Source organism: Lampris incognitus, chromosome 12 (genome assembly GCF_029633865.1).
Source record: "Lampris incognitus isolate fLamInc1 chromosome 12, fLamInc1.hap2, whole genome shotgun sequence".
NCBI lineage: Eukaryota > Metazoa > Chordata > Actinopteri > Lampriformes > Lampridae > Lampris > Lampris incognitus.
Genome location: NC_079222.1, coordinates 29,797,136 through 29,810,400, shown reverse-complemented (window position 1 = coordinate 29,810,400; position 13,265 = coordinate 29,797,136). Strand labels below are relative to the sequence as shown.

The following is a 13,265-nucleotide window of genomic DNA, read 5'->3' as shown; positions in this document are numbered from 1 at the left end:
AATAATAATAATAATTAGAAATTTAAAATATCTTTGGATCCTCTCAACGGCCAGGGCCACAGACTAAATGCAAAAATAACGACCACGGCGAGAACTTTTATTTATTCAAAGTGTTACAACAGATAGGTCTGTCAGTACCCAAACAGGAAAAAAAGGCAAAACATACACAAAGACACACAGAGAGCAACTCCATCTGGTTTATAGAGCGACATCATGACATTCAGTCAGACGCGGGCTATGGTTTCTGTCTGTGTGGTGAGAGAACTCGCAGACGGGTGTAAGACCAGAGATGAATTTCCATAAAATGTATCACTGGGCAGTCAGAAAGGAGGATTTAATCTGTGCCAATTTACGGTGCCGCACGCACGGGGATGTATATTCTGCTTGAGCAAGATGTGACCAGAAATGACAGTAATCTGACTGAAATGGAAATGAATGCTAATGAACAGGGAACAAAAATTCAGCTATGGATGTGCATTAAGTTGCCAACTGAAGCTAAATTAGCAAAAAAAAAAAAGGGAACTGGAAAGAACATTAAAAGATGGTCTCTTTGGAAAGTTGACCTCGAGGGCAAATCTTTTACAGAATGAAAAGTCGAAATAGAAATCATGTAAAAAAAATGCAATGGAATGTCAAAGCGCAGTAAAACATGGCTCACGTCTAAATCTCTGTCTTATATTACATGGCTGCTGCCACCACACAGCACACAACTATGTTGTGGGTTACTTAGAGCTCCGCTAAAGACTTTAGCAGATCTGACTGCTCTGCTTAGTCTGTATATCCTTTAAGCAGTTTTCCTCTGCAGTCTAAAAGACAAAAAAATCATTGGCCTCGGTATTTTATCAATTTGCAAACGTCTTTTTGCAAAGAAGCTGTACAAACAGTTACACAACTACAGTTATTCTCAACTCGCAGGCTGGTTTGACACTGCACATGTGTATGACCGTGCACATCAGAGCACAAAATTGCGAACCTATTGATGTGCAACATGTGTGCATGCGTGTGTTTGCATAAATTTGCATGTTTTCATCTGCAGATGTGTTTGTGGATGTATGTGGCAATCCATGTGTATGAATGTGGAAAGAAACAGACACTGATGAGCCAAAACATTACGACCACCTGCCTAATATGTTGTTGGCCCTTCGTGTGCAATGAAAACAATGCCGACCCACCAAGGAATGGACTCTACAAGACCCCTGAGGGTGTCCTGTGGTACCTGGCATCAAAACATTGGCAGCAGAGCTTTCATGTCCTGTAAGTTGCGAGGTGGAAACGCCGTGGATCGGACTTGTCGGTACAGCACATCCCACAGATGCTAAATTGGATTGAGATCTGGAGAATTTGGAGGCCAGGGCAACACCTTGAAGACTTCATCATGTTCCTCAAACCATTCCAGAACAATGTGTGCAGTGTGGCAGGAAGCATTATCCTGCTGGAAGAGGCCACTGCCATCAGGGAATACCATTGCCATGAAGGGGTGTACCTGGTCTGCAACGACATTTAGGTAGATGGTACATGTCAAATTGACGTCCAGATGAATGGCCGGGGTTTCCCAGCAGAACACTGCCCAGACAATCCCTCTGGCAACTTGTTGTCTTCCCACAGTGCATCCTGGTGCCATCACTTCCCCAGGTAAATGGTGCACACATACATGGCCACCCATGTGATCTAAAAGAAAACGGGAATTACTGGACCAGGCAACCTTCTTCCACTGCTCCAAGGCCCAGTTCTGAAGCTCGCATGTCCATTGTAGGCACTTCAACGGTGGACAGGGGTCATCATGGGTATTCTGACTGGTCTGCGACTATGGAGCACCATACACAGCTGGGTGTGATGCACTGTGTGTTGTGACACATTTCTCTCGTAACCAGGCTAAAATTTTCTGTGACTTCTGCCACAGTAGACCCTCTGTCAGTTTGGACCAGATGGGATAGCCTTGATTGTCCTCAGTAGTGATGAGCCTTGGGTTTCCAACACCCTGTTTCCGGTTTGTGGTTTTCCCTCCTCAGACCACTGTCGGTAGGTACTCAGCACTGCTGACCAGAAGCACGCCACAAGCCTTGCCGTTTCAGAGATGCTCTGACCCAGTCGTCCGGCGCTTGTCAAAGTTGCTCGGGTCTTTACTCCTGCCCATTTCTCCTGCATCCAACATGCTGACTATGAGAACTGGCTGTTCGCTTGCCATCTAATGTACCCAGACATTGACATGTGACCTTGTTTGGAGATCACCAATGTTATTTGGTTCAACTATGAGTGGTCATAATGTTTTGGCTCATGGACAAGGGAGGGCCAACACAAACTTGTGCACAAAAAAGACACTATGAGAGAAAAAAATTAAAGTGTTGTTTTCAAACAGCCTCTGACTAATAAACAACAAAATTAAATTGGTTTATATCTCCACATAAAACCAGTCATTCCCTCATTGTACATGTACACACGGTGTTTACTCAGCAGTTCTCAGTACTATCGGCCTTAATGTATAGCAGCAGCTTTGATGATTCTTTACAAGGCACCTGTAGGATTTATTGGGATCCCCCCCCCCTTTTCTCCCCAATAGTACCTGGCCAATTACCCCGCTCTCTGAGCCGTCCCGGTCGCTGCTCCACCCCCTCTGCCGATCCAGGGGAGGGCTGCAGACTACCACATGCCTCCTCTGATACATGTGGAGTTGCCAGCTGCTTCTTTTCACCTGACAGTGAGGAGTTTCGCCAGGGGGACGTAGCGTGTGGGAGGATCACGCTATTCCCCCCAGTTCCCCCTCCCCCCCGAACAGGCACTCCAACCGACCAGAGGAGGCGCTAGTGCAGTGACCAGGACACATACCGACATCCGGCTTCCCATCCACAGACATGGCCAATTGTGTCTGTAGGGACGCCCGACCAAGCCGGAGGTAACACAGTGATTCAAACCGCCGATCCCCATGTTGGTAGGCAACAGAATAGACTGCTATGCGTTTTGTATTAGTTTTCTATTCTGTTCCACACTGTGGATTATTAAACTGTATAACAGTCGTCGTGTTCTTCTCTACACTAAGCTGAACACTTGTCAGAATGTTTAAAGAGCTGACATCTGCCATGCTAATGCATTATCTAAAGTCCAAATGCATGTCAATATAAAATTGACTACTTGTAGTTCGTACATTAAGGCCTTTTTTTAATACAGAGGGATTTCGTAAGGTCCTGGTAAAATGCTTGTGAACATCACATAAAATGCCTTCAGATCTCATGGATCTGGCTTTACTTACGTGGATTAATCCTCCCACAGGGGACTATTAAATGAACTGCCTGACAAATCTGTGGATGTAATGTAGACCTATGCTTACGGTATGTCTGGAATTCTTCACTATTTTGTCATTAAATAGTAAATAATAGAGATTACTCCATAGCACTACTGATCATTTAAACTGAACATAACCTGACTTCATGCAAACATTTTCTCTTATTCAACTTAGTAGATGTTGCTATTCTATTTTCTCTACCTTTTTTGCTTAATTATGCAAGATCCATTGATATATGTGCTAGGCATGATGAATGCCTTGGGTTAACAAGCTGGCATGATATTTCTTCACCCCCCCCTTTTTTTCTGCACAACACAGTCAGAAACACCGCAATGTGTTCCAGATGTCTTTGTGGTTCACAGTCTTCATGTCAGCTAACCACCACTACAGCCAGCGGGAACTGCCCAATTGTGTACCCAACTACACAGCTATAAAGCGTACACATGTGTTAACACATACAAAACTCACACACTTTGGGATGAAGACAACCGGCGGAGAAAGCATTACCGGTATGGAGTACATATTACATGTTATAAACACATCAGCATAAAAGCAGCAGCACAGATGCATTATTTCTGTAGCACAGCAAGCGGCTGTACTGCTACACTGTAAAAAATAGTCTGCTGGTTTAACTTAAAAAAGTAATGCAACCTATTACCAGCCCTTTCGCTCTAGCTGAGATTACTCAAAAAGGGCTTGTAATAGGCTGCCTCACATTTTTTAAGGGCTTATAATAGGTTGCCTTACCCTTTTTTAAGTTAAACCAGCAGATTACTTTTTACAGTGTAGCCATGCAACGATAATGAAGTAATACATATGATTTGAATACTCTTTCGTAAAATCTTTAGATATTAAGTGACACGAAATGAAAAATTACTTTTGAGGTAGGAAGCAAATTAAACCTTTCATTCAAATGTTGTCATGTCGTCTCATGTTAACGGCGGTTTCCCGCAAGATCTTGAGGTGCGCATTTTACGTCGATGGACTTCACTGTCCATTGGCTTTTAATGCAACAGAAATAAACACTCGACAATAATTCACATTCAAACTTATTCTAATAAACAAAAATGTCATGCACTCTCGATTTCAACATTTATTGAGATATTTTAGCACTTTGGAGTTTTAAAAAGCTCATGTAGCCAGGGGCTAATTGGTTGCTTGTTGCTGGTTCAGACAGCCACAGCACATGCAACCCCTCCAAAGCCTAAACACAAGCATCACGAAGCAATACATGTTCATCAGAAATACCATAATAGTTTATATGTAGGCTGACAGACCCATTGAGATGTGTGTGTATATTTGTATGTATGCCTTAGACTACCCAGCTGTGGCATGACAACAAATACAAGGAGAATGGGATACAAGAGAATCTCTTTCTCTTATTCCCTCGCTCTTTCTTTCTTCCTTGCTGTCTCCCTCTCTCACTCTCTTTCTAAAATACATCACTTGTGAGGAAACCACAGGCATGAAACGTCACTCCAATGGAGACCACATGTCTGCGGCTGAAGAACAGCGTTCCCACAGTACAGCAAGCCTCTACCGCACACACAGGGTAACACACAGACAAATATAAACACAGATAAAGATATGAACGAAACATATACACACAGATGGACGGACGGACAGACAGACAGACAGAAACGAAAAAACTTGCCCATCCTTAACTTTTGAAATTCCTTCCTTATTCGTTGTACACCTATCATCTTAACAGCTGTTGATAAAAATACTATATATATATATATATATATATATATATATATATATATATATATATATATATATATATATATATATATATATATATATCCATCCATGCATTATCCAGGCTGCTTATCCCAATTGGGGTCGCGGGATTCTGGAGCCTATCCTAGCAGTCATTGGGCGGCAGGCGGGGCGACACCCTGAACAGGCCGCCAGTCCATCACAGGGCCGACACATACACACCTAGGGACAATTTAGTATGGCCAATTCACCTGACCTACATGTCTTTGGACTGTGGAAGGAAACCGGAGCGCCCGGAGGAAACCCACGCGGACACGGAGAAGACGACCCGGGATGACCCCCAAGGTTGGACAACCCCATGGTTCGAACCCAGGACCTTCCTACTGTGAGGTGACTGCGATATGGTAAATTTTATATTCACAAATGCAGATGGTCAAGTAAAAGACCTCTTATTGTTTGATTCAAGATTGAACAACGTATTATTTTGAATACTTGCGAAAGACTCAGTGAGATTAAAATCTCTTTTTCAAGAGTGACCTGGTCAAGAGAGCAGCATAAATATTGTTAAAATAAACACAAACAATACAAACAGACATATACAAGTGTAACACACTAAAAACGACTGAGTGCAATACCCAATATGCAATACAAGGTCAAAGACAAAAATCCAGTTATAAGGCATAGACAATTCAGTGAAAAATTTAGCAGCAATCACTCTGACCAAGAGCACTATTTTCTCGACCCTTTGAAATTGACTTAAATTCCCCATAGTAATCAGTTCTGACAATTTCATGTCCTTCTGTACATTATTCCAGGAGGAAGGGGCAGCGTATTTTGCCCAATTCTGTTCTAACTCTGAGGACCAACATCTGTAAAATATCTTGAGAGTGTGGGCCATATTGATATTGATTTTTACACAAGTACGTACACGGATAAGAAGGAACCAGCCCAAGGAGAGAAACAACCAATGCGAAAGTCTGCTGACATCCCGAGATGGCCAAAAAAGTTGGTATGGTAAAAAAGTTGCCAAAATCAAGTGCTTCCTTGCAACGAGAGAGAAACAGGATTTATTCCTAAAAAGAAACGTAATTTAAGTTTCAGCTTGGAAACAAGGTTTTCAAATTTCTGATTTGAATGACAAGTTCTGATCAATAACAATACCTAAATACTTATATGTTGTGACCATTTCAATCTCAACCCCTTGAGCAGTTAGGATCTTGGGAAGATTAGATGTTAACTCTTTGCCATTTGAAAATAGCGTGAATTTGGATTTGTCTATATTTAACAGCAACTTAAATTGAGTTAAATTGGACTGAACAAGATCACAAAGGCCGACTGCAGGAATTCAAGGATTTGTACTACTGAAGGGGATGAACAATAGAGAAGTGTATCATCTGCATAAAAATGGAATGCAGCATTTGATAAATTATCACAAAGCTTACTTATTATATATACACTACCGTTCAAAAGTTTGGGATCACCCAAACAATTTCGTGTTTTCCATGAAAAGTCACACTTATTCACCACCATATGTTGTGAAATGAATAGAAAATAGAGTCAAGACATTGACAAGGTTAGAAATAATGATTTGTATTTGAAATAAGATTTTTTTTACATCAAACTTTGCTTTCGTCAAAGAATCCTCCATTTGCAGCAATTACAGCATTGCAGACCTTTGGCATTCTAGCTGTTAATTTGTTGAGGTAATCTGGAGAAATTGCACCCCACGCTTCCAGAAGCAGCTCCCACAAGTTGGATTGGTTGGATGGGCACTTCTTTGAGCAGATTGAGTTTCTGGAGCATCACATTTGTGGGGTCAATTAAACGCTCAAAATGGCCAGAAAAAGAGAACTTTCATCTGAAACTCGACAGTCTATTCTTGTTCTTAGAAATGAAGGCTATTCCATGCGAGAAATTGCTAAGAAATTGAAGATTTCCTACACCGGTGTGTACTACTCCCTTCAGAGGACAGCACAAACAGGCTCTAACAGGTACTATTTAATGAAGATGCCAGTTGGGGACCTGTGAGGCGTCTGTTTCTCAAACTAGAGACTCTAATGTACTTATCTTCTTGCTCAGTTGTGCAACGCGGCCTCCCACTTCTTTTTCTACTCTGGTTAGAGCCTGTTTGTGCTGTCCTCTGAAGGGAGTAGTACACACCGGTGTAGGAAATCTTCAATTTCTTAGCAATTTCTCGCATGGAATAGCCTTCATTTCTAAGAACAAGAATAGACTGTCGAGTTTCAGATGAAAGTTCTCTTTTTCTGGCCATTTCGAGCGTTTAATTGACCCCACAAATGTGATGCTCCAGAAACTCAATCTGCTCAAAGAAGTGCCCATCCAACCAATCCAACTTGTGGGAGCTGCTTCTGGAAGCGTGGGGTGCAATTTCTCCAGATTACCTCAACAAATTAACAGCTAGAATGCCAAAGGTCTGCAATGCTGTAATCGCTGCAAATGGAGGATTCTTTGACGAAAGCAAAGTTTGATGTAAAAAAAATCTTATTTCAAATACAAATCATTATTTCTAACCTTGTCAATGTCTTGACTCTATTTTCTATTCATTTCACAACATATGGTGGTGAATAAGTGTGACTTTTCATGGAAAACACAAAATTGTTTGGGTGATCCCAAACTTTTGAACGGTAGTGTATATATATATATATATATATATATATATATATATATATATATATATATATATATATATATATATATACAGAGAGAGAGAGAGAGAGAGAGAGAGAGAGAGAGAGAGAGAGAGAGAACAACAGCGGTCCTATTATGCCCTAATATGCCCTATCAAAGGGAAAGGGTATACCCTTTGATACAGGGGGGAAGGAAGAGGAAGACCCAGCAAACTGGGCACATTGTGTTCTAGCTGACAAGTATTTTGAAAACCAACCTACAGACAGCATGCCCAGATAAGCCAATGTTGTATAGTCTATCCACCAAGGTCACATAGTCAACTGCGTCGAAAGGCTTGGACAAATCAATAAAAAGCGCTGCACAAAATATTTTGCAGTCCACTGCCTCAATAGTCATTCACCACCTTAATAGCAGTGGTTATTGTGCTGTGTTGTTTTCCAAAGCCTGACTGATGTTGTAATGGAATACCATTTGTGTCAAACAATTCTTTAAGTTCTTCACTGATGAACTTCTCAAGAACTTTAGCTAGAACACATAATTTAGATCGGCCTATAGTTATTAACAACTGAGGGATCCCCCCCTTTCAGCAAAGGGAGAACATAGGTGATTTCCATATGTTGGGAATCTTACTGTTGGAAAGGGTAAAATAAAAATAAAAAAGAGCTAGAGGTTCTGCTGTAAAGTCTACAGCTAACTTGTGAAAGTAAGCATCAAGCTTGCCAGGACCAGCAGATTTGTTAGGATCCAGTTGCTTTAAAGTGGCGGGTAACTGAGCTCAAATCTGTGTTTTGGGATACCCATACCCCAGGAAAACATATCAGTAACCACCGAGCCAATTCTGTATGATTAAAAATGTTGCAAAGTATATAAAACAAAGCTTCAAAAACGTGTAAAAATCTGCAGCGTCCACTGGTTTCAGACTCTGGGGGCGTGGCACCAAAAGGAAGCCGGCAACATCACCAAGGAAGCCGGCCAAAAAATCAAGAAAGGAAAACGGGAAAAATACCCAAAAAAGGTCTAACTCCGCAAATCAGTTCTATACATGGTTCAACACATTTTAACATGTCAACTGCAATACATCTCCCACATTTATCAAGTATTTTGAAGCAAATCTGTCAATTTGGTTACCCTGCTCTTTAATCATACAGAATTGGCTGGGTGGTTACTGATATGTTTTCCTGGGGTATGTGTATCCCAAAACACAGATTTGAGCTCAGTTACCCGCCACTTTAAAAATGTTGCAAAGTATATAAAATAAAGCTTCAAAAACGTGTAAAAATCTGCAGCGTCCACTGGTTTCAGACTCTGGGGGCGTGGCATCGAAAGGAAGATGGCGACGTCACCAAGGAAGTCGGCCAAAAAAATCAAGAAAGGAAAACGGGAAAACTACCCCAAAACGGTCTAACTCCGCAAATCAGTTCTACACATGGTTCAACACATTTTAACATGTCAACAGCAATACATCTCCCACATTTATAAAGTATTTTGAAGCAAATCTGTCAATTTGGTTACCCTGCTCTTTAAGGCTCTATGGACCTCAATCACATCAATAGGAGTACAACTGAATGGTTGAACGGTAGAAATAATTGTGGGTGGTGAAGAGAAAAGCCTCTTCCCATTAGTTTGTTTTCCATCTGGATGTAAAGACTCACATAGAACCTAAAGAAACAAAATGTTGACTAAAGCAGTTAAGAATGGCTGATTTATCACTTACAGTACATGAGTCTTTTACAATGCAAGTGGCCAACTTGTATTGTAAAACACTCATTGATTACACTACCAAATTAAGATTTTCATTACTTTCCAAAATGTCTTAAGATCACTTAAGTTACTAGTAGTTTTAGCAAGTTAGAACTCAGATTTAGCCTTTGTGACAAGCGAGGTAAAGCGATTTTGGAGCCGTCTGAAAATCAGGCAGTCAGCCTGGGATTTGGATTTTCTTGCCTTAGCCCAGGCAACCTTTTTTCTTTTAGAAGACTGGACAGCTGAGGTGAAAATCAAGGATTGTTTCGGCCCTTCACTATACATTTGCAGAAGGGAGCATGTTTATTCATAATATTAGTGAACGCATCATGAAAGCATTTCAAAGACAGCATCATTAATGAGAGGTCTTGTTCCAGTAAAACTCCCACAAATGATGAAGAAAAGCTTGCTCACAAAAATCCTTAAAATCTCATTTAAGGGCAATTTGTGGTCTTGATTTTGGGAGAATAGCTTGTCTGACTGTAGCTATAGCACAATGGTGGCTAGCATTGTTTGCAAAAATACCAATATCCGAATATTTATGAGGAACATTTGTTAAAAATAAATCAAGAAGAGAGGATTTCTCTGGACATTTAAGATTCAGAGGAGTCGAGCTATTAATAAGTTGTGTAAGATTAAATGAGTCACAAGTAGACTTAAAACTGTCAGAGACAGAGGACAACCAGTCCCAGTTAAAATCTACAGCAAGGAGAATCTCATTAAAATCCAAGGTTGCTAGTTGATTACTCAACGGCAATAAAGCCTCGCTGCTCGCTGAGGGGGTCTATAACAACCTACAACAGTGATAAAATGGCCCTCAATACGTTCCAATTTCAAGACAAGAAATTCAAATTGTCTGCTGAGAGATAGTGATGATAGCATTGTATCATGAAATTTGTTTTTTTATATAAATGACAACACCACCACCATTTCTGGGACAGTCACAATGGAAAACATTGTAACCCTTAACTGCAACGTCTTTTTCTGTGATAGATTTGTTTAGCCAAGTTTCAGACAAAACAAGAATAGCAGTATCAGATGATCATGCCCAGATTTTCACTAGAATTCTGACATTTAGATGACAAATACCAAGCCCAGGTGTAGCTTTGAAATCCAAGAGGTATTCAAACCATTAAAACCTGGGCCAAGGTTAGGTTGAACGTTTCCTGGTAGTAGAAGCAAGAGAGCAATAAAACATTTTCTTTCCACCTAGTTTTGTGTTGGCACTGATTGATTATGGTCTACTTGGAGGATAAGAGTGGACTGAAAACAACCAGTCATAAGGACTAAATAGGTTAATAAAATAGGGACGAGTCATGAGACCCTCAGTAATTTGTGTGCTCCAGTTGGAGGAGCTCCTAAAAGATTTAAAAGCCCAGTTGGTGCCTTTTTGATAGAATAAAAGATGAGGCTCATGATGGTCTCCACACCTTTCATGCACCTCATGTGGATACAGTACAGTCAATAAACGCAAAAGAGGTGCTGAAGGAAACATGCTGATCGGCATGTAGTAGGGAGAACTAATATGGATGAAATTCAGGTCAGAGCAGTTTTATTCCGATCCGAATTTTTCGTTCTCCTGAGTCAGATGATGAGGTTGCACGACGTCTCATGTAAACAGGAAATTAAGACCAGGGAAGCAATGCTGTGGATGAAAGAATCAAAATCAGGACCAGCCAAAGTCTAAAACAATAGGAATACAATTTCAAGCACCAGTATCAGAGCCAAGAAAGAAACACTTTGATTTTTCACAAGAGATGTGTGCCCATCAAAATCAAGCTGCATGTCGGCATTCCAACTCCGAGAGATGAACAGGCTCCATTGTCCAAACAGATGGTCCTCCAGAATCGGCGGGAATGTAAGCCACACTTCACATATGATCCAAGTACACAGTGTGATGGACAGGTTCCTTTATCTAAAGTGTAATCCCCAGCTCTGAGCCTAACTCCACTCACTGCATAATTCTGAAAAACGCAAAAAATTTGGGCAAGGGGTTGAGAGGAGGGGCGGGCATGGATGTGTGAGGCAGGAGCATGGGTAGGAGTAGCTGGGAAGATCCGTGAGAAGGGCCTGGCGCAAGTCGCTGGCTCACCGCTGCACACCACTGTATCCAGTAGTCTCCACAGACCTGCATACCAGTATAGCGCCCGGCGGAGACATCCCGATGTGGATGCGCTGCAGACAGAAGGAGCGTGGCTTTCCAGCAGAGGAGAGAGGCGGGCAACAGGGCGACTGCCCCCCCCCCCCCCCCCGCAGCAGCGCGAGCCCAGCCCGAGCAACCGTTTTGCTTCTATAGTCGTCGAAAGCACTAGTCCAAACCATTGCACCAAAATTGAAAATGGTAAAATGATATGACCATAACTATCTGTAGATTGAGAGTAATTCAAAAGTTGGCAGAAAATGTAATGTGTAATGAAGGCGCAAGGTTAGCGTGTAAACTCCTGTTAATGATGAGTCTCGATCAGCATATATTTGAAAGTGAGCGTGGTTTCACAGATTCACAGTCAATGGCGGGGATGGGGGAAGTGGGCCGCCCACCTCTGATTAGACGGCATTAACATTGTTTTTTGTTTTTTTACATTTCGTTACGTAGCTAAGTCCCAACCGGTTGACTCTAAGTGGACTTGCAAGTTCAGGGCTAATTTAAAACAGTAAATTAAATGGCGTGTTGAGCCATTGTCAACCCATGAAATGCTGATTTTTACAAATTTGGTAAGAAATCTCAATATTAAGACCTGCGTTGATGTGTTTCATCACTATAGTCATATCATTCAGTTTGCAGTTCAAAAAACACAATGTTTGGTAGCTCTTTAAACCAGGATTGTATAATTTGGGAGATTTTGGGAGTCCCAACTAGTCCCAGCACATCTTCTGCATACAGAAGTAGCCAGACTCAGCCAGACTGAATACCATCAGATTTACAGTTCCAGACAGTAGTTTAAACCAAAACGGGTGTAAAGTGGCGATATTATCCAAACAACTCGCAAAACTGACCGGTATTTTTCAGAAACAACAGATATCACTCAGTCAGCACTAGAACAGTCACATAGACACATGGACAGGTAGAGACGTGCTGCCACCTTGGAATACAATGAACTTTAGCTGTGGGTTGCTATTTGTCTATCCTCTCCTTGTCCCCACATTGCCCATTTGAAAAGAGGGAAAGCACATAGCATTTAAAATACAAGCACCTAATGTGCAATCTAGGTTAGAGTAGGTTTCTACATATGTGTTTTCACAGATGAAACACTGGATCATTAATTAGTATCCCGTGTACCGTTAAACTGGATTTAGGGTGAAGACATTTTTTGATTTTTGCTTAATTTTTCTTTTCTTTTTTACGTTTTCCCTTTTCTCTCCCCAATTGAATTTGGCCAATTATCCCTCTATTCCGAGCCGTCCCAGTCGCTGCTCCATCCGCTGTGCCGATCCGGGGAGGGCTGCAGACTACCACATGCCTCCTCTGATACACGTGGAGTCGCCAGCCGCTTCTTTTCACCTGACAGGGAAGAGTTTCGCCAGGAGGACGTAGTGCGTGGGAAGATCACGCTATTCCCCCCCAGTCCCCCCCCCGAACAGGTGCCCTGACCGACCAGAGGAGGCGCTAGTGCAGCAACCAGGACACATAGCTTCCTACCCGCAGACATAGCCAATTGCGTCTGTAGGGACGCCTGACCAAGCCAGAAGTAACACAGGGATTTGAACCAGCGATCCCAGTGCTGGTAGGCAATGGAATAGACTACCACACCACCCGGACTCCCCTTGTTTAGATTTTTCTGAGAGTCAAACATGTCTAGAGAAAAAGTGACAGCATCCCCAAATGTAAAAGTACATACGGCATCTCTCAGGTTGATGGGGCTCTTTTGCTCACACA

General features: G+C 41.8%; 1 protein-coding gene across 3 annotated transcripts in view; it reads right to left on the bottom strand.

The window, feature by feature from the left end:
- Positions 1–13,265, bottom strand: part of rai14 (retinoic acid induced 14) — a 79,660-nt gene that overhangs the window by 17,936 nt on the left and 48,459 nt on the right. For all 3 annotated transcript variants that reach the window (XM_056290712.1, XM_056290710.1, XM_056290711.1), the window contains exon 7: positions 13,228–13,265. This exon is cut by the window's right edge and continues 33 nt beyond it. In XM_056290712.1, the coding sequence (XP_056146687.1) occupies positions 13,228–13,265 (38 nt within the window). The remainder of the gene's footprint in view (positions 1–13,227) is intronic.